Source organism: Hyaloscypha bicolor (genome assembly GCF_002865645.1).
Source record: "Hyaloscypha bicolor E unplaced genomic scaffold K444scaffold_55, whole genome shotgun sequence".
In the NCBI taxonomy this organism is placed as follows: domain Eukaryota; kingdom Fungi; phylum Ascomycota; class Leotiomycetes; order Helotiales; family Hyaloscyphaceae; genus Hyaloscypha; species Hyaloscypha bicolor.
The window spans coordinates 1155680-1179973 of NW_020194557.1; the positions used below are offsets into that span (position 1 = coordinate 1155680).

Here is a 24294-nt window from a genome sequence, read left to right on the forward strand (position 1 = left end):
CTGCCACGTCGTGCAGGAGTGATTGTTCTGTGCAGCGTCGTGAGTCGCTGACTGATCGCAGAACCTGAACGCACGCTCTTTCCACGTGACCCGTGATTAACCGAGAGCTAGGCCTGTTCGGGCCTTGGGGTAATGACGATGATTGGGAGGGAAGCTCTGGGGATCAAGCACACGAGGCAGCCTTACGACCAGCCACGAGGGTCCATCTCAAACAAGACACAGCGGCGTGTTCAGAAGAGAAGAAGCTTGGACGTCAGCTTCAAACAACAGGCCAAGCCTACGGAGAAACACTCCTACCATCAAGCGACCGCATCTCCCAAAACAACAGCCCGCCATCCGGATTCAGCCTCGAGACACGGCCCTTCTGGAGAGAAACAACGGACCGCGAGCCGCGCAAGCCAGTACACGTACAGCCGTCGGCTTCTTTGCGTACAACAGAAGGGGCCCTCGACCTTCTCTCCCGGCACAAGGAAGCTTGGAACCTGCGCGCAGCGGAGGACAGGGTGGCACATCTCTGATCACACGCTGCGGACTAATTACGGATCAGATCAGAAACAAAACAACTCAAGACCACAACAAACGAATCAGCTAAGATGAATCGCCTCTTCGGCGCGAAGAGCTCGGCACCCAAGCCCACACTCAACTCCGCCATATCCAATGTAATTCTCCCCCTCCCTCTCCTCCTCCCTCTCGGTCATCTCCCCTCTAACATCCACAGGTCGACGAACGCGTTTCCTCAATCGACGTCAAACTCGCCGCCATTAACGCCGAACTCACTGGTTACCAAACAAAGCTCTCCAAGATGCGCGACGGCCCCGGCAAGACCGCCATCAAACAAAAAGCACTCAAGGTTCTGCAACGGCGGAAAATGTACGAGGGACAAAGAGATCAACTTCAACAACAATCCTGGAACATGGAGCAAGCGGGCATGATGCAAGATAACCTGAAGAACGTCATGACAACGGTGGATGCGATGAAGCAGACGAATAAGAGCCTGAAACAACAATACGGCAAGATCAATATCGATAAGATTGAGCGGATGCAGGATGAGATGGCCGACTTGATGGATATTGGCAATGATATACAGGAGAGCATAAGCCGGAGTTATGATATTCCAGAGGATGTGGATGAGGCGGAGCTAGATGCGGAACTGGAGGCATTGGGAGAGGAAGTGGAGTTTGAGAATATGGGCGCCGAGAGCACGCCAAGTTTTATGGTGGACGAAGTGCCGCAGTTTATTGATGAGCCGCCCCAGAAGACAGATCAAGTCAAGGAGGCTGCCGGATAGGGGACTTGGGTTAGGTGCAATGGGAAAGGAGGTTGGCGCTGGAACTGGTTTGCATTGTACGAAGATTTCTTGTACTTTGGAGAGAAACGAATACTCTCAGATATCCCCTTCAGCTCTGTATCGTTTGCAAGCAATCGTTGCATCATCTCTCGAAATCCGAGAGATCATTTCTCTGCAAAACCGCGTGCTATTCATAAAACTAGTGGTCCTCTTCCTATGGGGATTCTCGGCTATGAAGTCAGCAGCCCGAGGGACGGTTGCACCGCGAGATTGTGTGCATTTCGCGAGCCCAGCGATTTCGTTTGCATTGAGACTCTGCTGCAAATCTCGAACCTCCTTCCTTAATTTTGCCTGCAAGCCCTCCCCATCCTGCCAGAAGACTTTTGGCAGAATCTACACCCGAGAAATATCAATTGATATTCTAATAAGCAGGATTTTTCTTCCAGTCCAGAGTGCTACCATGCAAGTGTGCATGGGCAACTCTTTTCCTTGTCCCTCTATGAACACTTAGTCTTCAACGCTTAGTGTCAATGAGTATCCAGCCCATAACGCCTTTCAGCGTATCAAAACCCGGCGGGATTTGCTATTCCACTCAATTCTCCTCCAGTCCTGCCTGTTGAGCAGTTCTCTTCCGTTTCTTGAAAGATGCTCCCCCTCCCGCCCTATCCCTACAGAGGAATTTCATGTTTCCAATTCTACTCTGCCATTTAAAGTCAAGTTCCTCCTAGGTTCGCTGATCATTCATCGAATTAGAGAACATTCAAGCTTCTTACCAAGTACCTCCCACAACTCCAAATCAATAGTACACATCTGCGAAAGAATTCAGATTCACTCTACTCCCGTTTCGAACTTTTCTTGCACTTCGAAGCAGCTAATTCGCTTCCTTTTGAAAAGTGAGATGAAACTCCGTCCTATATTAGTTATTAGTTGCCAACTTATACTTCTGCATGTGTGCCAAGAAGTGCAACAAAGTAGTCTTGATTACTTTTTCTGAGAATATTTAACGAAACCCTCTCCCGAACAAGATATTCTCCCAATTTCCCAGAGATCTTTGGATAACGAGTGGGAAGCCTTGAACTCGTGGCCGAGGATTTTGTTTATGATAATTAGAACTTGAAATATCTGCTTCAATCGCGTATGTCCATGAACGCAATGGCACTACTTCCTGTCTCGGCTGGCTGATTCTTATACTAACAACTTTTCAGAAGCCTTTTTCTTCTGATCCAAATAATGAAATCATGAGAAAGAAATCCATTTCTAACAGTAAGTGTTTCCCCCCTGCTATACTCAATAGGAGCCACAAACACATCCGTCGATTCTAATCAGGATCATGAGACGAGTATATTAAATATCATCTCGTATTCAAGGGGAACAACTTTGAGGAGCCCGAGTACGAGATGCTACTTCTATGCTGGTATATACATTTCCATCGTAATGGCATTAATAGCGAATTATCTGTTTCCTAAACCAATGGAACGTCAGGGTTGTCGGGTAAAGTTTGGATTGGAGGTATGACGCTGTGCTACTTAAAATAGATATCTCTCGGCCTCGCACTTCTCTGGATAGCTACACTTATACTAATTGAGCATCACGTGCAAGGAATTTAGAAAAGAAAATATCATTGGAAGGGTATTTTCAATGAAGCTCTTATCCGAGACTTGCTTAGCAACTGTTGCTCTTATGATAGCCGGGTGCTGGGTCTTCTCGATTGTAGCAGCTTTATAGATGAAACCCTGAGTTCCCGCAGGGGTCTTAATTTTGAAGAGCGGCTTCAAGGTGGTACCTTGAGATTCTTATGGTCTTGTCGATAGTAAGGGTAGAATTGGGACTGGGGTTGTTACAAAGGCAAGAAAAGTGTAGAGGTCTTTAATCTCGTTACATTGTGGGTACCTCTAGAATTGTTAAGAAGGTGGGGGAAGATTTAGTTGGGTAGGCGCGTATGTTTGGCAAATCCTTTCGTCGGGCATCGAAGGCAGTGGTAGAAACACCTGTTGGTGTCACGGGATCAAAGTTTGAACTAGGTGCAAGGTACTTTTGCATTCTATCCTACTTTTGATTTACCTCCATAATTATTCCGCCCTCCGTACCAATTCAATATCTCCTCCGGACCTGTGGCTATGCGATACTAAGTCTCTTCCTCCTTCTCTCGGCACCTTGCCTTACTTTACGCACTCAGGCCTCCTCCCTCATCATCTGCCCCGCAATTCGCTTCCTCGTCCCTTTGTCTCTGCACTTCTTCCAATCCCCTTTTCTTGAACCCTCCGGGCAATAAGCACCAAAATGCCAAGATAGCCACGAACAATGCAAGTGCAATCGGTTGCAAAACCTGCACACCTTTTGCCTGAGCAATCGCCCCCACAGCAAACGGTAAAACTGCAGCACCACCTCCTCCAAAGGCTGCCGCAAATCCAATCGAACTAATATGCAACCTCCTCGGCAGAAGTTTTGTAGCCACCACAATTGCTGCGGGAAATAATGGGCCCAGGAAGAACCCAAGCCAACCCGCGAACACTGCACTTGCAACAAAATTCGGGATGAGCCAAAAGCAGAGCTCAAGTCCCATGCAAATGAGGAGATAGCCTGCGATCGCAAGTTTCTCTCCTATTTTCCCTGTCACGAACCCGAGGATCACCCGTCCAAATGTTAAACCTAGCCAAAATCCCGTCACAACGAGACCTGAAGCAAAAGGTTCTCCATGCCTAACTTTCAACATGAAGGTAACGAGCCAGCCGCCGAGAGAAACCTCAACCCCGACGTATAAGAGCAGGAAGATGGCGCAGAGCCATGTGATTTTGTTACGCAGTGCTTCTCTGGTCCGTGAATGCCCTTCTTCAGAATGCGTCCCAGGGTTTTTTGCGCGATAGATGGCTCCTGTTGCCCTCCGGAAAGTGACAATAGAAAGGACCAATTCTAGAACTGCAACTCCAACCTGGAGAGGTTAGTTGGAGAATCTGGATGAGAAGTCCAGGATTCAGTGCTAAAATCGGGTTGACGGAGACATACCATTAGATAATAAAACTTATACCAAACTAAATGCGCCTTCGTGACCATAGCCGTAGCAATCAACGGACTGATCGCCGCTCCTAGTCCATAACAACCATGCAAGATTCCGAGCATCTCATTTGCGTTCTGCATATTCCCAATCCAGGCGTTCCACCCGCTGTCTGCCAACCCTATCCCGAAACCTGCGAACATGAAAATCACAGGAAGAACGGGGTAGGGCGGGTGGATGCAGATTACTACGTAGGCGATAATTTTGCAAGATGGTCCAATGATCGCTATGCCAAGCTGACCGAAGCGCATGTGTACTGTGTTGTTGAGGAACGCGGCGAGTGTGTAGCCGAGAAAGGGAGCCAGAAAGACGAGTGAGATGATGGTGTAGTTTACGTTGTAGTAGACTTCAAGCTGTAAGATAGTTGGTAAGAGAAAAGAGAGATGCTCAAGGTGAAGCCCAACATTGAACTCAAGGAAGTACAGAAGGAATGAATGCAGGAGTAGAAATGGATGAAAGCAAGACCAGTATTTAGATGAAAAAAGTAGAGGTGTGGAATGAAATCAAAAGTAACAGTCGAATGAAAACAGGAGGTGGTTCTTACATAAGGTATTAAAGCCTCTAGGAGTGTTAGATCGTCCTCTCCAAGTTCCGGGAAGACTTACACCGTATGCAGCATCATTCATTCCCATGTTTATAAAGCAAAGAAGTGTTGTGAGGTACCGGTACATGTTGATCCTCGGGTAATTCCATCGTTCTAACTTGGTGGATTCATCCGTGGGATCCTGGCCTTCTTCCTTGGTATCCTCTACTGCTTCCCCAGAGTTATCATTGGGCCGTGAAGAAATTACATCTTTTTCATTCTCTTCATTAACCGTTAGAGTCGTCACTGCCGAACTTGTCATGATGCGTTAAGGATGTCTAAGGCCGAGGAAAATTGTTCCAGACTGAGGATTGAGCCAGCTCTGCTTTAGAAAGACTCAGAGAAGATGGGGTTGAAAAGGGATAGAAATAGGAGAGGCAAGTTCATGAAGTCGCCCCGAAGTTTAACCGGGATCGCCAATCATGGTTGACGACGTAACAAGTGCTAGGCCCCGAGAGGCAAAAATCAGAGTGCCCATCCCACTTTACTATGCGTCCCAGAGGGCCACGCCGATCAGATATAAAAATATGTGGAGGATCTGCATGTCTGGAGGACCGGCCCGGAAACTCCGTCAGCGTGGTCTTCGAAATCAAGAACTTTCGGTTGTCACACCACACTTTCTCATCTAACAATGTACCAATTTCGTCGTGTTTTCGTCTAGCACGCGAAAATGCTGCCCTTTACCGACTGTTACATTCCTATCCCTGATGAATATTGCAGGAATAACAGACTCAAGGGAGAACTTCTTAATGTCCAGGCTAATTCTGGACATTCAAACGCTTGAACATCGGACCCAATTTGGGAGAGTCATCTATGCCGGCAAGTGCATTTGCTGGTTCAATTGCAAGTCTAAAACCAAATTGACGTGTCCCATTAACAATAGAAAGTGCTCTCAGAATATTGAAAACTAATAACAAAAGCAGGCCAGGAGGGAGACGAGAATTGAGTCTTTATCAGACTCTACAAACAGAGGATATGGGGCCTAATACCGTGCGCACCATATATTCTCCGTCCCCGCCGACGCTCACATATTCCAGCCATTCCTCGTTCCGGACATTTTTCAAGTCATCCCCACTCCACAGCTTGTAATTTTGTCCCAATACTTGTATACTCCGTTCCGTTTCTGTTGACCCTTCTTAACTCTAGTGGGTTGCATCAGAATAGAGCGAAGTCTTAAGTCCTGTGGATCTTTGGCGAAGATTACAAGGCAATGCAAGTTGCGCAAAGCCTCTCGAAGCTTTTGAAGGAGATCACAATCTTCAAGAGATCTGTTCCACCCACGAATTCTGCTCTATGTTCCACTATTTCTATCCGTCCCTTCAACATCTCTACAAAAGTATGTTGCTGTACGGTCGATGTTGGGACTTCTTGGGGTTAAGAGGAGCTATATGAACGCATGCGCAAGACTGTTCGCTTAAGCGCATACGTATCTCATTCTATTTCATTTAAATTTGATAGTGTAGTGAAGTTTAATATGGTTGTGTCCAGAAAGATGGGAAACGGGGGAGAGCTACTTTTGTATGCCTGGGAGGAATACAGTCTGTTTGGTGAAGTTGAAATGAATGCTGCTTTATAATAGAAAGAAGGAAGAAATCTAAGCAAGTAGCAGATCTCAGAGCTAACAGGAGTCGCAATTTTAGGCCATGAAGCTGCTTAAGTGTAGGTGACCGCCATGATATTTGGCGTAGCCACCTCCACCTTCACCTCGGTGATGTCGGAATCTTGGTGTACGGTAAGGAAAGTCGACTAGGCTAAGGTCGGCGAATCTTTTATCGACTTGGGGGAGCAACTGCTCGAGCGCAGTGTCTACGAGAACTCGAGACAATTTCGAATGTCCCGCGACGAACAGAAAGCGAATCGAGTGGCAAACACATCCTAGGGTGCGAAAGGACAAAATGAGCTTTGGGATGGACGAACGGAGCCTTCCTAGAGGGACAAAAGAACTTGTGGAAGGGAGGGAGAAAGGGGCTCGCACATTGCAAGGGGAATGAAGCATCGAGCACCCGGTCTGTTGCTTGAGAGTTCAACATTCCTTCCCTCCACGTCCGTTGCATGTGCCATTTGCTGAGAGATCGCACGGGCAGGAAAAGGATCCGTGGAAGGTAGCGATGTCAAGTAGAGGTCCGTAGCAGTGCCTTCTCGGTCATTTCAACAGTGCTTAACCTCACATCCAAACCCTGTCCTGACTCCGATAGCTCGGCAGTCTGCAGATATGCGGAATATCATCTCTCAGCTTCCTTATCATCGCATGGTCTGCTATCCACCCTTCCAGGATCTCGCAGAATTTTCTTCCTTCGAGGCTGATATCGTCGCGCGCAGAGGTATCAAGAGAGGCAGGTGTTGTAGATGGAAGGGTTCGGCGCAACGCCGCTCGTCGGTGGATGAAGGAATGGTCGAGGACATTCGAAGCGCTGGCTATTTGGGGTCCTGATATAATTAGCATCTCCCCAAGTCAACATGACGAAGACATACCATCCTATGGACCTGTGGGAAAGAGCATAGCCGCCTCAACAGCGCCAGGAGCTACCGAGGTCGGACCAATCCCGCGGACAGCAGCGATCTAATCCGATCAAACATCAGGTCTCGGAGATGTGCGCGGGGGGGTTCCAAGATGTGGGGTCAATCCTTAAATTCTTCGAGGGGTCCCTTTTCAGCTCCAGTCGTCCCAATCTGGATGGGCTTCCATGGATATGGTGGACAAACATCCAACAGGAAGCAGGAGTAGCGGCTTGCCGCTGGCCAAAACATCGTGGCCCACACTGCTCGATTATGAACTGGCCTTCGTACATATATTGAAACGTCCCTGGTCTTCGAACTCCGGGTGGTTCCTTCTGTGAAGGTCAGCAAAAGGAACCTCTGCTTTGTCGCGCGCTCAGGAGATGTCGGGACTGTGCCGTGCAAGCGGCCAAATCCCGCCTGCAAAGTACAGACCGCGTCCAGTTTCAAGAGCCTCGGCAGTCCGACCGTGCATCAAGCAGATCCTCTGCCCCTTTCGTTGGTCGCGATCTCGGACTGGCAGCTGCAGGGTCTCCCGCGGTCAATCGATGTTGTTTTGGGGATCATGTTTAATCACGTCAGATAAGCCGCCTGCTGCCGCCATCGTTCGCCTGCGTATCAGATCCTCGCTTAGGGCCCTGAGTTCGGCCTTGCCCCTGGCGACAATCCAGACATCAGACGAGATCTCCAACGCTCCGAGTTTCACCGCCAGCCGATTTCTCGACTTTGGACGAACATGGTCGTTCGCGCCCAAAAACAGTGTTTTCTCTTGGGCAGGGTGCTCCAAAGTATTCAGAGCGCCATGAAACTTTATGGAAACGCCCTGATTTCTCCTTTACCGCGCAGGATCGTGAGGCACGACCTTGGCGTAGAGATGGAGGTATATCTACAGCTGGGAAGGCCATCTTTTACTTTCGGCATCATCTCCGCCGATCTCTTCTCGTCCACTCCTTTGCCTACGTTCTTCCTGCTGAGCAGATTTACACTCCTTTGCCTAGCGCATTTACATTCATCATGATTGCATCACTTTCACTCCTTCTTTCCTCCGTCGCCCTTTCTTTCGCTTCTCCTCTGGGACCTATCGAAGCCCGGACTGTTGCAGCGCTGAACACAGCTGCTTTTGAAGAGGCCCAACAGAGAGATGCCACAGCCACGCGTGCTTTTTCGGGTATAGAGATAACTGTATGTTTCTCTACCTGTGTAGAAGACCCCTGCTAATGGACAGACCTCAACTGGCCAATGTCTCTTCATCAATGAACTATCTGGGGATTTCCGTGCAAACTTGAACCCCATTCAAGCTGGTACTTGCGATGGATCTCAAGGACAATTGTGGGATGTCATTACCAAAGGCAAGCATGATGATCAGGCGGGAACCATGCTTCTGGTCAACACTTTGGTATGTAGGCACCTTGGCTCCCCTATTGATGCTTACACTCGCAGACCCAAGCCTGTATGAACTTCGACCCTCGTCGAGCCGCCGGAAATACTGTGATCATGTTCTCTTGTGGTGGGAGAGCCGACGGAGGTAAGATTTCCCCCTGCTTGTAAAGCAAAACTAATCTTTGCAGGTGGCGCTGTAACCAATTCCCAATTGTTCGCATTTGCTGGTGGTGCTGGACCATTGGCACTCCAACCAAAGAATGCTGCTGGAACCTGCTTGACTGTCACTTCGGGTAACGTTCTTGATCAAGCCCCATGCAATACCGGTGATGCCAAGCAAGCATTCAGCTTCAGTGGTGGCGGAGCAGCATCTGCCCCGGCATCAACCACAGCTCTTGCTGTATCGTCCATCTCAAAAGTTGCTGCTGTTGTCGCCGCAACTTCCAACCTCCCGGCTGTCGCTCAATGCAACTCCGTCACCACCGTCTTTGTCACTCGAGCAGCATCAAGCGCCGGCGCAGCTCCTGCAACGAGCAACGCTGCAGCAGCCTCTTCAGCAACCTCCCCAGTCTCTGCTCCTGCTGTATCTGCCATCGCCGGCGAGGTAATCATCAAAACCGACACCTCCAATCCTTCAACTCCCGTCCCAGTCTCAGGCGCAGGAGGAACCCTCCAGCCATCCTCGGCTGCCGAAGCAAACAAGCGAGACGATACAGCAACCCGTGCCTTCACCGGCGTCTCCCTCAAGGCAGCAAACGGACAATGCCTCTTCATCAACCCAACAGCTGGCGATTTCAGGCAGAACTTGGTCCCAGTCAACCTACAACCCTGCACGGGCAGTCTGAACGAGAAGTTCGATCTCATCACCGCTGGCATCCACAACAATACACCCAACACCACTCTTGTCGTGAGCTCTTTGATGCAAGGATGCATAAGCTTCGACCCTAGACGTGCGGACCCTACCAAGGTTCAGGTCTTCGCATGCGGCGGTAGAGGCGACGGCTCAGGCCAAGTCTCCAACTCCCAACAATTTCCTTTCGGAGGAGGGAACTCGATACTCCTCGCTCCACTTAACAGCAACGGCCAAACTTGCCTGACCAGCAACGCAACCCCGAACCCGCCGATTCTGGATCAAGGAGCTTGCAACGGTAACGCGGATCAGCTTTTCACTATTGCCCAGTAGTTTAGAGGGCATTCACATTCGCTTTTCTACCGTTGTTTGGGGAGAATGAACATCCTTTCGGTGGCAGGACACCCACATTCGTTTCTGTGTACGAAATTTGCCTTCTTTTCTTGAGGGCATCAAGAGCGGCTTTGTACCTGTATCAGTATGGATCAAAAGGCTTTGGGATGGATTCTTCGATTCTTCACTGTAACATTACGATTAGAGGAGTACTTTGCTAAGACTACACTCGTTTTCACGGAGACAATTCATGTTTGCACCTCCGCACAGTTTGCATGTTTGGATAGATTCCGAAAGCAGATTATCCTAAATGATGACTACTTCCAATTTGTATGATTGATCCCATTCTTGCCTTTCTTAATAGTGTTGAGGGTAAGATACAGCCGCTCTTCTCTGGCTCAAGATCTCGACCAACAAGAGCAGCGTATTATGAATTGCGAGATAATTTGAATTAGCAGGGATTGTGTGGATGCGGTAGGGCTGAGAGTCCTCTTCGTGTCCGACAGCTCAGTGCAGGATCGATATCACTAATAAAGAAAGAAGGGCCTCAGATCTCTGCTTTCCTTTTATTCTTTTTTACTATTCACTTCTAGAGCCAGGTTTAGAAGCGCATTATAAAATAAATAGAGACATAGCACATTTTGCCTTCCCAGTTATAGATCCTTTATATTATATATTAAAAAGCTTTAAAGTATTAAAAGAATTAAGTAATTTTAATATATGAATTATTTTGAAATTACTTATTTATAATTTATAATTTATAAATATTTCAAGATTATATGACCGCGCCACGTGACTAGAAGCAAACGCTTGAATGTATATATAATATTTAAAGAAAAAGTTTTTAATTAATTAAAATATTAAAAAATATAAATGCTTCTAAAAGCTTATATAAAAATTAAATAACTTTCAAAATAAACACTTATATTTACTTCTTTAATAAGTAAGAAATATATATTTTATATATTTAAATAAATTATATGTGTGACGGCGCTGGCTGGGGGCGGCTGTCACCTGACTAGTTTCACCTAGCTAGCCGGCATTTCAGTGATTTTAGCTGGTATTTCCCCCCTTTTATCCCCTTTCCTTCTCTCTCTCTTCCTCCTTCTTCTCTTTAGCTTAGTGTTCTCAATATATGGAACTCTCGGATCTTTGAGCCTTGACCATTACCTTGATCCCGCCGTTATAATATAATTAAATAAATTATATATAATTAAGTTAAAGTTTTAAGTTTATGCCTAAAAGTAAAGTTATAGATTTTAAGGTTTGGGCTTTAGGTAATATAGCCGGATAAGAGGTCATCGGCCTTAATACGGCGGATATAACGATAAGTCTTGTAACTAGTAGGGATGAGCGCCAAGCCTAAAGGCGCCACACAACTTTGGTCTATTTACAGTGCTTGGGGCCTTAGTAGCTTAAAGGAATATTGCTATTAGTAATGTTTATAAGGCTTAAGTGCTATTATTTAAGCATGACAAGCTTTTGAGGCCTTGTTACCGTGCAACGCACCTGCTATTAAAGCGAGTGTGGCGTCAAACCTTGGCAGTTGCAAAGCTTTTAGCCGCGTCCTCCTTAGAAATCGAGCTTTACTACCTCTCGCTTAAAAGTCGAGCTTTTGTACTTGTTTCGCATACCGCTCGTAATTGCGCCGTGACCCACAACTGTAAGAATGGAAAACTTTTACATTGGAGTTAGATGGGATATATAAACTCTGGCAGCTGCCCAATACCCGCAAAGTTCCTCAAAATCTCTTACCCCAATTGCCAAGTGCATTAATCCTTGCTGAACCCAAAATGCTTCTTCATTACCTTGCACTTACTTATGGTACAGCCCTAGTTGTGGGCTCACCAGTTCCCGACCTTGAGCCACAGCTTTCTGAGCCCCTACTTATTCCAACTATTCTTGGTATCACCGATCCTATGATCTCAAACGCACCAGCTCTGCCAATCCTGCAGGTCCCAGGTCCACCACTCCCTTCTATTCCCTTCACAGGAAGTAACACTAAGCCGAAGAAGATTGGATATTTTTGGACTGGGGCTGGCGACAATCAATATGCAGGTATGCAAGACCATAGAGTAATTCCACCAGTATGCTAAAACTATTAGATTTCTTAGCGACTTACAGTCTTGATGATGATACTTTCGGCCAATTCATCTGGTTAACAGATGTACCCACCAGTGGCAACTCGCCTCATCATCTGGGTGTCAGCGCAGATGGAAAAACATTAGTTGGAGGTGGTTTACTTTCCCTCTTGAAAACTCAGGTGGGTTTCACAGATAAGCATTATACTCTTGATTCCTCTAACGCCTGCACTTAATAGGACACTGCCTACTATTTCGATGTCTCAAACCCATACCGCCCAAAATTCTCCCACAGCAACAGGGCTCTACTGTCCTCAATGACGGATGAGATTCACGCTAAACCAGACGGGTAAGCCACAAAAGCTTTCTATTATTATTAGCAACGAACTGACATTCTGCAGAGGTTTCATCATCACCTACATGGGCTCAGCAGCCGGCGCTTCCCCGGGAAGACTCGTCGAAACCGACTCAGAATACAATATCATTGGCGAATTTCCAGCCGTTACAGATATTGCTGGAACTCTCAACACTGTCGAAGAACCATTCAACCCTCACGGCCTGACTGTCGACTGGAACAAGAATATTATCCTCACCTCAGACTATGTGGTTCCAGTCACGATCCTGAAGCCATCTCTTGGGATAGTGCTTGACAACACCTTGCGTCTCTGGAAACTGGATACTCGCACAGTCATTAGCACCATTACAATTCCTAACGTAAGTGTTCGAACTTAACTTTAAAGCTGCCGCGCTAACTGTGAAACAGGGAGGCGGTATCCAAGACGTCAAATTCATCCCCGGCAACCCCGAGTCCGCTGCTGTTGCTACAGCAGTCGCCTTGGGCCAAGTCTGGATCATCTACCCCTTTCGCTACGACAGAAGCGGCAAGCAAGGTGTAGCAGAGCTTCTGTACGACCTCGGTCCCAAAGCCGAGAACGTAGTTGCAATCTAGCGAGTCCCCCTTTCCCTCCCTAAACACGTCACTAACCTAACCCCTCCAGCTCCGATATCACCAAGGACGGAAAATATGCATACTTCACCCTCACAACAGATAACCACATTGCAGCCCTCGATATCTCTGACCTCAACAACGTTAAGCGACTCGATGACCCAAGCACCATCCAACCAACAATCGGACCGCATTACATCAAAGTCACTCCTGACCAGAAACACATCATCGTCAATGACTACTTCTTGCAAACCGGAGACAATGGACTGGTCAACACACCTGCTGATTACAGAGCGCTGTATATTGATATCAATCCTGATGGGAGTTTGCATTTTAATCGCAGTATCGATTTTGTACAGCAGTTTTCGAGGGGTGGAATCAATGATCGCGGTGGGGCGAAACCACATTCTACTGTGGTGTTTGATTTGACGGACCCGGCCCATCCTTATTATTCCTGAATAATTAGAAATTGCAGCGCTTGGGGGTGACTACGTTACTTAGACCAACGTGGATTCAAGACTCTTTCTGTGTGGAAGATAACTAGAGAGTAAGCTTGAACTGGAAGCTCTAGAGCTTGTCTCTATTCTAATGGGAGCTTTTTTCACGTGTACCGTAGCTTTCTTATAGCCCAAGGCGACCCTATCACTCGCCTTCGGCGCGTGTCTTCGGTACAGCTCCTTGTTCTATATTATGTGGATTATACAAGTAGGTAAGAATAAACTCTTAAGCAGTATACTAGTATAGCTTGCTTAGAGAGCATACTATAATGGGAATATTAAATTAGGACAATATGTTAAATGATTTGATTTGATTTAATTAGACCATCTAAATCAAATCAAGTTATAAATAAGCTAACTAAATTATACTTAATTATAATCAAATATAATTAAGTATGAATCCAAGACAATTCCGACACTCGGCGGTCCGCAAGCTATGCCGGCTCGGAATCGTCCTTAAAAATAAACACCCCTCTCGCGGATGCCGTATGTGCCAGAAAAACTGACCACCTCAAAGTCTTCCAATGGGCTCCTAGTTTTCGAATTCTGTAGTCATCTCAGGACCGATCGGCACAGGCAAGATGTCTCGTTGAGGAACAGGCATCTTAATAAGTGTTGAAACAGCACCCGGTGGACCGAACTTTTTTGATCTTGGTCTTTCCTACTTTGTATAGAGATACCGAATAGCATCAATTATCTCTTCCGGTATGGGATGCAAGACCGGCCAACTACCCCACAACATGCACATTCAAAAAGATCTGTGTAGACCTAATCCAGGAGATAAAACGTCTCAACTCTATTGGAGGACACGCTTTCGAGTTTTCCTGTCCCCAATTCCCACATGTACAGGCTCATTTCAATCCGCGGGGTTATGCTTCGGCATATCCTGTGACGACAAGCAAGCGTATTGATAGGTTGAAGATTTCTGGGTTACGTGTTTGCATATAACTCGAACAGAACATTATCTCTGTTATAACTATGCAAGGCTTCCTTGAACAGATTCATTTTGGTCAGTGTGTCAAATTAGTAGATTAGAGAAGAGTAGTGGGTCCTATTCATACTCTACTCAGCCAAAATATGTCCTACTTATACTCTATTCAATATTGGATGAGTATATACTTAAGTAACTTGAGTAATTTTAGTATTCATTTGACACACCGGTTTTGGTACAAATGTTGCAGCCACGGCTAACCTGGTTCTGATTGCTATTATGTATGTAATGTGTTCAATGATTGGAATGGGATCAAACGAGGATGATTACAGGTAGCGAGGAAGATTTGTATCAATGACGGGTCGATATTTAAGGCTATTCCAGAGGTTTAGGGCACAATCCGGGGCACACTTGAGGGCTTGCAGGAGATTTAGGGGGGGGATTAGTAGCGACTTTCAGGGCATTTAGGGCCTTTAGGGCCTCTCTAATTAATATGATAACCTGGAGTTTCAGGCCTTTGAGGGTAACTATTGGGACCACGTGTCCTGAATTATATTCTCCTTTATGCATGAATTATACTCTATTTATGCGCTACTTTAGACGAGCTTTAGTACATTACATAACGTAAAGTACGACTACTTTACGTAAAGTTTGTACAGTGTAAAGTTTACCATCCTTCGGTGTGAACAAAGCTAATCCCACATAGCTTTGCCAAGAAACAATATTATGCAGCCTTTCGGACGGGTTTTGCGGCGTTGGGTTCATGATTCCCATCCAGCCTCTGTCAGTGACATCTTTCACGGCCTCCAAGTATCTTGGCCTGTGAGGCTATCGGTTTGTTCCTGAACTCGGAGTGCGACAATTATTTACTCGTGGCTTATTGGTACGCAAATGATTAGGCATCTTCCTTGGCCGTCTAAATGCGGAAAACCCAAGACATGTCCTCTTAATTTTTCAGACGAGTTACGCCACCGATTCTTCCCAACCAATCCCCTAGGAGCAGCCATTGCCCGTTCCGTCCTTCAGCCAGCAGACTAGGCGAAGCAAAGCATAGCACCTAGCGCCTGCTGCGAGGCCACAAGTGTCAAGTTCCTGAAATTAGAGAACTGTTCCAAACTCTCTCAACTTCCTCGCCTGAGTTCGGCTACCATGCCTGCTAGCATTTCTTCTTTCAGTTAGACACTTTAGTCTTTGCTGCAACAAAGAGTTTGCTTATGGACTTTTCTACCTCCACCTATTCTTGGCCAGTTCTTGCATACTTGTTAAAGTAGCATATATTTCGGTGCAACGCACGAAGCCTTTACAATTTTCTTTTTCTGTTTGCACCTGTATCTCCGAACCTGGATGTCTCATGCGCCTACCGCTTAAAAATTTGCATTGTGTCTCTCATCCTCCCAGCCCAGCCATATTCCATTCACAGCCTCACAGAGCAGCAGCTTGGCATTGGGTTGTGGCAACTTGGTCTCGATCTTTGATTCGTGAGATGGACACCTATTTTCTAAGACACCAAGCATTGTGAGGCTTCTTTCACCTGATGAGCACGGAGAACTCCCCTGAGGATCAAATACGATGTCTCAATGCTTGGCTGAGAAGGATGGCCATGGAGCTATATAACTCATGTTCATCTCCCCTCCAGCTGAACAAGCTTTACAGTCATCTGCTCTCAAATACAATCCCCAATCTCATTCAGAATGTATTTCACCACTTTCACAATTGCAACGCTTCTTACCGTGGGGTATGCTTCACCGATCTCTGTTCCAGGCGTAAACATCGCCCCTGAGCCTCAGGGAGCAAAAATTATTGCCAACAGCTGGGTTGTTCTTTACAAAAACCACACCACCGACAAACAGCTAGATGACCATTACAATGACATAGCCAAGAAGCTCGGTAAGAAGCCCACAGCCAAGATCAACATCAACGGCTTCAAAGCCATTACCCTGGAGACGGATCTACCCGGGCTCGGGAAGGTCGGAACCTCGCCACTTGTAAGTCACACCGCCCCTGAATAAGAAAGTTGACTAACATGATAGATCTCATCTGTAGAATACGACGTACATGTCTCTAGTGCGCCCATCCCATCGGCAAATGGAACGGAGGTCAAGCAACCCATCGCTGATTTCCTGGTCTCGCAAAACTCGGCAACTTGGGGCCTTGGACGCATCTCCCACAGGAACAAGTATATCTACAACTACGTTTATGATACCTCTGCTTGCGCCGGAACAACCGCATATGTTGTCGATACAGGCATTCGAACCTCACACTCCGAATTTGGAGGGCGAGCGCGTTGGGGTGCAAACTTCGTCCCAGGCGGGCCTGTTAGTATCACTTCTGAAAGGGGTATCCTTTTCTAACTGGTTTAAGCTCACAGACGACCGGTGGGAGGTCGAGGTTTGGATTCAGGCAGGCACCGGTGCTGAGAAGCTTGTTTAGAAGGCGGATTTGCGTAGATTGAAAGATTTGATTGTAGTAGCAAGTACATCAATGCTATGGATAATCGGAGCTCAAAACAGCTCCTCCTCCTAGGGTATTGTTTGAATTGCCAAATAACGAGAAAGACAGCCTCCATGATACAAATGCCAAAGCTAAAATGCATGCAGAGGAACTACATAGATGTAGGAACAAGAAATCAGTATTTGCACCCAGAGCCCGAAAGTCGAAAGCAACGATCTTGACAACAGGACCTTGTCGATTGTGGCGATCCCTCCGGTGAGAGTCTCAGCCAAGTCCTGGTCTTCAATCCTCCTCGACCTCGATCTCATCAGAATCGGCGACCTCGATAACATGTTTAAAACGACGGGGCCGCTTTTCATCATTATCTTCCTCATCATTGTCGTCATCAAGAACAGGCTCCTCTTCTTCCTCGTCATCGTCGTCGTCAAGAACAGGTTCCTCTTCCTCCTCGTCATCGTCGTCGTCAAGAACAGGTTCCTCTTCCTCCTCGTCATCGTCGTCAAGAACAAGCTCCTCCTCCTCCTCATAGACGTAGTCATCAGCAACATGTTGAACATCGCCATCGTCGAGAATAATGAACTTGAAGGAATAATCGTGGTGCGAACCAACCTTTTTGATAAGCGGTTGGAGCAAAGGGCACACTGGGTTCTTTCCCCTGCGGCCTCTCTTCCTAACATGATGCATCCAGGAAGCCCTAATAGCGAACCGTTTCTTACACCCAGGTGCCGGACAGATCCATGGCTGAACGAGTAGCAGTTGGTTCGCATGTTGCAGGTACAATAATAGGGAAATCAGTTGGTGTATGCAAAGCAGCGAATGCAGTTGCGGTGAAAGTACTGACCCCAACCAATGATGGCACGGGGCGTTCAACGGGAGCATGGTCTTGGATCATGGCTGGCATGGCGTGGGGTAAGTTTTTCATGAGTTCGAAGGGGTTATGTTAACTCCCTTAGCCTACAATGACGCTGTTGCTAGAGGCATCGTCCACAAGTCGGTTCAAAGCATCTCCATTGGGGGAGACCTCTACACCCCAGTTAACAATCTTGCGAACGCAATTGTTAAAGGGGGAATGACTATCGTTGTGGCAGCTGGCAATGAGAACGTAAATGCAAAGACAAAGTCTCCTGCATCCGCCTCAGATGTCCTCACTATTGCCGCATCTGACATCAATGATGCCAGAGCAAGCTTTTCGAATTTTGGCTCGAGGGTGGATCTCTTTGGGCCGGGTGTTGATGTTCTCAGTTCATACAACTCTTGTGACTCCTGCTACTACTATATGAGTGGCACTAGCATGGGTAAGTTTGACATGATGTCTGTGAAACTTGCTAACAGTTGCAGCTACTCCTCATATTTCCGGCCTCGCGTTGTATTTCATCGCAAAGGAGAATATCCTCACACCAAGCAAGTTGAGGCAGCGCCTTGTTACAGTTTCCACGCAAGGGAAACTTACAAATCTCGCCGGTAGCCCGACACGTCTTGGATATAACGCCGACGGACTTTGAGGCGAAACATGGGACAATAATAGTTAATGACTTGCAAGATGGGAATAAAAACATTCATTTGAATATTACGATTGGGTGGCTATACTGTAGTCGGAATGGGTTAATGTGAGTGAAGTATTTTAATAAAATGTATTTTGCGTGGACATTTGTTCACGCTGCTTCGAAGTAATGTTCTCCACATCGCCTTCAAACGAGGCCTTTTATTTTCATGGAAACTCCGCAATACGTGTAATGTATTTATGTCCCGAATACTCCAGTATGCCTCACCTGCGTATTGAAGCTTTTCTCCCAGCATTGAGCTACATTATCGCACAAAACCCTGTTGCAGCATTTCATCATCTATAAAACTTCCAAACATCCTACTACAATCTTGCAGAACATGTTGGATCTTATCTATCTCGTTCGAATGCATCGTGAAGAAGAGACGTATCTATCTCGTAGTAGATCTCAAGATGTGTGATTTATAATTCTAGTCGAACTGTACTGATTCTTCAATCCGGAGCAAGCGACCCAAGATGCAAACGAAGAAGGAAGAAAAGTTTGCTCGAGAGGTTGCACACATTCTATGTCGGCAAACTTATGAAATCTACAAAAACTTCAAATGGGTACAAGAGTACTTGCAACACTCCTCGTTCCCAATCTTATTCCAGGTGTTTCTCATTTCAGCTCATAACATGCAATTTTTCATCCCCACTTGCGAGGTGAAGCACAAATATCCTCACCGCGTCCAGACGAAACTACCGGGGTCGATTTCTTTTCGTCAAGTCATTCACTTTTTAGACGCGAATCAAGAGAGTGTTGGCAGCTTCAATGACCTACAAACTAATGTTCGACTGGGCAGCAGCTATCGTTCAACGCGCGGAATGTTAATCTCAGATGGCCCCGATGTACGACAAGCTGGTAGATCCCCAGATATCGGGGTGATTCAGACCCTGCCGCGGATTATACGGTTGGAAACTGCCACAAATTCTATATTACATCTCAGCCATCTAACGCAAGCAAAGCTCAGAGACTCCACCCTTCAACCTACAAAGTGTATTCTAACTCCCTATTAGTCTTCTATCTCCGAATCACTTATTTTCATCCCGTCGGTTATTCTCATCCAAACGCCTCAGTCGAAGTATCCCTGTCGCTTAAGAGCGCCTTTCCCGATAGTATCTACTGGGTGTATGATATTCAGGCTGACGAGAGCCTCAAACATCAACACGGCATCAAAGACATACAGATACACCTCGCTCGATATCAATGGTCCATCATTCCCGTGTGAAGTGGACCACCCGAAATACGGATTGAATTAAGATCAAAATGCCAGTGAGATACAAGGTGAGCATGTGCTTCTGCTGGTAACAATGAAGATGCCAAAGAAGATGGTCTGCAAGAAGAGACCGACCACTTGATGAGAAGACTCCCATCGCTGACGCTGCTAGCTTTCGACGCCATGGAGCTACCTACAGAGGTTAGTATTGCCGTTTCAAGCGCAAGGTGTACATACTTGCAGACTGCACCAAAAACGACAGAACATCTCCGTACATGAATATTTTAGTCAACCACTTTGCCCGGATCGGAGCCATGCTCTCGCCTTGTGTCAACAGAATCAATCGACCCAGGGACATGTATATGTTTGCAGCAGAAAGCGCCGGGGCGACCAGGAGGAGGATGACTTGCACCACATAGATTGAGATGCTAGTTTCGTTGCTACGGGCAATTGCTCGTATCCGCCGATTTCAAATTGGATTGTCAGCGGGGTAAGAAGGCAAAGGGTTTAAACGAACAGAAGCCTCTTATGATGTGTGGAATTAAGAACATTGACCCCTTCCTTGCAGCTTGGAAGACGTGGTAGTAGGTGAACCGCATGGCGAAACTGAAACAGGCAACAAGAAAGGGTGGTATCTGGACGGTGTTCAGCATGAACCCATGAATTCCTCACTGGCCAAAAACTTCTCACCTGTAGAGCACAAAATTGCGCAGAGCACGAGTAAATAGCGTTGTGAGACCTACAACGAGGGAGGTCGCCGAAAGAGCTGCGAGCGTTGGGTATTTCAGGGAAGAGAAAATCAACAATAGTTAGGCATTGACAAAACAGAGCACGAAGTAAACGCTACTAATAATACACATTGCATGCACTCAGTTGGCCTTTTCCAAGTTCCTGAACCCCAGTCGAGCGCAGATAACAAGTTGCATCTTGGAAAATCCATCGTATTTCAAAATTAAGCAATAGTCTCAGCTGCGCCCACCGGCGCCACGCCGGAACGAACCCCTGAACTGCGGGCGGGAGGCCTCTCAGACCCCAATGCGGCCCATGCTTAGCGGAGACCCCTTAAAACGCGCCGATCGGTCGTTTATCACGTCCTCTCACATACGACACTCACTCCAGCTTCATCAAATGGCTGAGCCGGTATCAAAGCCCAGACGCCCGCATCACAAGAGCCGGAACGGCTGCGCCCAGTGCAAGCAGCGGAAAGTCAAGGTACTTGGGCGTTTCGTATTCTTGCTCTTGTCCGGATGCCGAGGCTCCGTTGAAATTGCATCTTCACAAGTCCACAATTCAGCTCTTGCTCATATCTCAGCAGTGCGATGAACAGAAACCAACATGCCAGAAATGCGAGACCTATGGATCACCATGTTCGTTTCTTCAGACTCACCCGCAGAAGAGTAGAGTCCCAACGGTGGCCTCGATGCTAGCATCACCTGAGCCGACTATCTCATCCGTCTCAAGTCCTGCATCAAGCGCTTCCCTACCAACCAAATTCTCAATACTGGACATGGAACTCCTGCATCATTGGACCACGGTAACTTGCCAAGTATCAATCGACTTCGCCTCTGGCAGAGAGCTTCACCGGACTGTACTAGTTCAATATGGTTTCGATTACCCCTTTGTCATGCACCTGCTTCTGGCAATAACCGCTCGCCATCTTGAACATCTACGGCCACAGAAACAGTCTGTCTACAAACATGCAGCTGATTCTCACGCAGCGGCAGCTTTGTCTCTTTTTCAGCCTGAGATCGCCAATCTCACGACCGAGAACTGTCATGCGTGCTTTGCATACTCCACCTCCCTGGGCTTGTACACTTGGGCTTCTCAAGCGCTAGACAAACCTTCAACGCTCCTCTTCAACCCTTCATCAAACTACCAATCCGCGGATATCCAGTGGGTGAGGCTTCACCGTGGGGCAACAACGATCTTGGCATCCATGTGGCATTTGCTGGAGAATGGCCCCTGTCATTGTTTGTGGGACGACTGGAAAGATCTTGATGAAGACCGTCCTGATCCTCTTTGTCCTGATGATGAGGTATATTTCAACCAGCTGCCCGAAGCATGGAAAGACCTACCAGAACAGCAGAAAGAGGTTCTGGACAAGAATCTCAAGGTAACGACAAGAGTATTGAGCATGGTGGATTTCCCGGTTGGACCCGGTAAACTGGCATCTGGGATGTCTTGGTTCTCGCACATCTCGGATGAGCTTGTTCAAATGCTGTCAGAAAAGAAGCCGGAAGCCTTGCTGCTTGTGTGTTATTATTGTCTGGTGCTGAAAAGGTTGGGCGGGACGTGGTGGATGGAGGGGAAGGCGGAGAACCTGTTGAAAACGGTCATGACTGAGCTTGGAGGGGGTTGGGAGACTTGGACGAGGTGGCCGGTGGAGAGGGTTTTGGAAGGGAATGGAGCGCTGCCTGGGTTGGTGTATCGGGCCTGGATTTGAGACGGCTCAACTTCAGCGAATGGGCGGGATTGTGGCTGCGTCTCGGTTGCGAAGAACAAGCACACTTGTCGGACCCTTCTCACAAATCACCCCCGCACTTCTTTTCCTTCCACGCCCAATTCAACTATTGATCACGACACGCGCGACTCACAATCATCAATCGCCAGCTTCCTCCCGCTCTCGCGATGGATCCAGCATTTGTGGACGTCGTGAACAGATTCGGCCTCCAACTTCAAGCCCTCACTTTGGACCCTGAAAAACCCACCGGGCTCTGTGCTATGAACATCTACCACTGCCTGTCCATGGTCGCAGCCGGCTCGAAAGACAACAACCTCGCAGCGTTCTGTCAAACCTTGGGTTTCGACGCCGATGGTCTGAAGGCAATGGTGGACAAGACTGTTCAGCTGGACGCCTACTCCAAAAAGAATACTGCCGTGGACTTGAGCAGCGGCAGCTCGATTTGGCATCGCGACGATTTCATCCTCGAGAAACCGTGGCTGGAAACCATCCAAAACACATTCGGAGCGACCATTGGGCCGCTGGAAATCAAACCTATCAACGACTTCATCTACCGTGAGACGAGAGGGAAGTTCAAGGACTTGATCAAAGATCGTGATTTGGCCGGTGCCGTATTGATGCTCATCACATGTTTGTACTTCAAAGCAAAGTGGCAGAATCCATTTGAGAAATGGAGAACGATGGACAAGAGCGTTTTCCACACTTGGGAGGGGAAGACGCAGGCGTGCGCAATGATGAACAAGGTGGAAAGGATGGAATATGCCGAGGATAAGGAGATGCAAGCTTGCTTTCTGCCGTATGACAGTGAGGCGGGGAGCTCTGGGCCAGAGTGGAAGGCAGCTGTTATCCTCCCGAAACGTTACGGAATGGACGCCATGCGGGATATTCTGAGGAGCTTCTCCAAAAGTCCTGACCTTCTCTTGGCCCTTCTCAAGGGCGGTGGCGGTGGTCAGGCTGCCGCATCTTCATCTTCACGCCCCTCTATGTCCACTTCGTCTCCCCACCCATCTGCAGCAGCACGTACACAGAAGATCTCTCTCAGCTTGCCCCGCTTCGCTCTAAGGCTCAACCTCGATTTGATTCCCGCTCTCAAGACACTTGGACTCGGGCCTGCCTTCGTGGCTTCGGAACACTTTGCGCCAATCAGCACCGGGCCTTTGAGGATCAGTCGGGTGACGCATGATCTCTTCCTTGAGGTCAACGAGGAGGGCACTGAGATGGCAGCGGTTACTGTTATTGCTATGAGGTGAGCTTCGCTCTTTTTTTTTCTGTGTAAATTTCACTTTTTTGGTCCAATGTTAAGGATAGACTTAGCCGGAGCATCGAGGACTTTCCAGAGATAATTGTCGATAGACCGTTCTTATTTCTGGTCTTTGATGGTGTCACTGGATTGGTGCTTTGTGGTGCGGTTGTGAACTCCATTCCGGGAGGGAAGAAGAATGCCTGAGGATTTCTTCCCAAGTTGCATGCTGCTTGGAGTTCTGAGAGTACTGATACTGAGAGCAGAAAAAGTAGGAGCCGACCAGTGATCAAAGAAATGCGAGTTGATCGACCGTTTCTGTTCTTGGTGTTTGATAGTACTTCGGGCCTTGTACTTTGCGAGACCGTGGTGAACTCAATCAAGGAGGCGTGAGGAAGGAGACTGAGGAAGGAGCCAACTGGATCCTAAAAGCAGCAGCGGCTCAAGCGGGGTCGACAAAGGGGAGATGTGGAAATGGGTGTAGTATAAACAAAAAAAGAGAAGTCTCTGGCTGAAGAGACTTAAACTATCTGAATAGAAGAGATCAAGACAGGACAGGTACAATTGGAACAAATTGAAAAATTAACGACCCATGATTACAAGATCCAAGTGCCGACCTGTTCAGAATCCATCGCCGCTTTGATGGACCTTAGATCCGCTAACGTTATCACTAATCGAAAGTCCTTACAGGGGTTGAAGATCTTCAACCGCTCATCTTCCCCCATCTAGCCTTCTTCCGTCAACGACCTCAATCCGCACAATCTCTTTTCTATATGCACGTAACAGGATCCCGACTGCCATATACATGCGTCCGCTGTATGCGAGCTTCTCAGCTCTGGAATGGATCTCGACTCGATTCCGGAGCTCCAGTGCGGAGATTCTCCAAGCTTCTGCCACTCCGAAATCCCCAGCAGGATGCGACGAAAGTAGAAGAGAGGGAGGATATTC

At 47.5% G+C, this 24294-nt stretch overlaps 8 protein-coding genes across 8 annotated transcripts; 6 read left to right on the plus strand and 2 right to left on the minus strand.

Moving 5' to 3' along the window:
* The first annotated feature begins 175 nt into the window (after positions 1-175).
* Positions 176-1475, plus strand: K444DRAFT_558877 (putative charged multivesicular body protein 5). The gene is made up of 2 exons (XM_024876849.1): positions 176-659; positions 719-1475. Exons 1-2 carry the CDS (start codon positions 594-596, stop codon positions 1286-1288), a joined length of 636 nt encoding a protein of 211 aa, XP_024739047.1. The 5' UTR covers positions 176-593; the 3' UTR covers positions 1289-1475.
* A 1835-nt stretch (positions 1476-3310) lies between these two features.
* On the minus strand, positions 3311-5240 carry K444DRAFT_586958 (MFS general substrate transporter). The gene is made up of 4 exons (XM_024878002.1): positions 4946-5240; positions 4885-4899; positions 4292-4693; positions 3311-4217 (listed from the first exon to the last, which is right to left on the minus strand). The coding sequence occupies exons 1-4, from the start codon at positions 5183-5185 to the stop codon at positions 3453-3455; spliced, it is 1422 nt and encodes a 473-aa protein (XP_024739048.1). The 5' UTR covers positions 5186-5240; the 3' UTR covers positions 3311-3452.
* Positions 5241-8125: 2885 nt separating this feature from the next.
* On the plus strand, positions 8126-10307 carry K444DRAFT_586963 (uncharacterized protein). Its single transcript, XM_024878003.1, has 4 exons — positions 8126-8601; positions 8645-8815; positions 8860-8944; positions 8988-10307. The coding sequence occupies exons 1-4, from the start codon at positions 8434-8436 to the stop codon at positions 9980-9982; spliced, it is 1419 nt and encodes a 472-aa protein (XP_024739049.1). The 5' UTR covers positions 8126-8433; the 3' UTR covers positions 9983-10307.
* A 1468-nt stretch (positions 10308-11775) lies between these two features.
* Positions 11776-13467, plus strand: K444DRAFT_525706 (uncharacterized protein; the record flags this gene model as incomplete). The annotated part of the gene is made up of 6 exons (XM_024874469.1): positions 11776-12040; positions 12088-12245; positions 12303-12412; positions 12465-12777; positions 12827-12997; positions 13078-13467. 6 exons carry the CDS (start codon positions 11776-11778, stop codon positions 13465-13467), a joined length of 1407 nt encoding a protein of 468 aa, XP_024739050.1.
* A 3090-nt stretch (positions 13468-16557) lies between these two features.
* K444DRAFT_525691 (subtilisin-like protein) lies at positions 16558-18390 on the plus strand (the record flags this gene model as incomplete). Its single annotated transcript, XM_024874467.1, has 4 exons — positions 16558-16737; positions 17611-17797; positions 17842-18183; positions 18227-18390. Coding segments are annotated over 4 exons (873 nt in total), but the record flags the coding sequence as incomplete, so codon positions are not given.
* Positions 18391-19540: 1150 nt separating this feature from the next.
* K444DRAFT_719015 (uncharacterized protein) lies at positions 19541-20537 on the minus strand. Its single transcript, XM_024888441.1, has 4 exons — positions 20336-20537; positions 20163-20280; positions 19883-20098; positions 19541-19838 (listed from the first exon to the last, which is right to left on the minus strand). The coding sequence occupies exons 2-4, from the start codon at positions 20242-20244 to the stop codon at positions 19633-19635; spliced, it is 504 nt and encodes a 167-aa protein (XP_024739052.1). The 5' UTR covers positions 20245-20280; positions 20336-20537; the 3' UTR covers positions 19541-19632.
* A 236-nt stretch (positions 20538-20773) lies between these two features.
* K444DRAFT_525663 (uncharacterized protein) lies at positions 20774-22088 on the plus strand (the record flags this gene model as incomplete). Its single annotated transcript, XM_024874465.1, has 2 exons — positions 20774-20857; positions 20961-22088. 2 exons carry the CDS (start codon positions 20774-20776, stop codon positions 22086-22088), a joined length of 1212 nt encoding a protein of 403 aa, XP_024739053.1.
* On the plus strand, positions 21940-23936 carry K444DRAFT_611339 (uncharacterized protein). Its single transcript, XM_024879921.1, has 2 exons — positions 21940-23352; positions 23613-23936. The coding sequence occupies exons 1-2, from the start codon at positions 22274-22276 to the stop codon at positions 23737-23739; spliced, it is 1206 nt and encodes a 401-aa protein (XP_024739054.1). The 5' UTR covers positions 21940-22273; the 3' UTR covers positions 23740-23936.
* Positions 23937-24294: the final 358 nt, after the last annotated feature.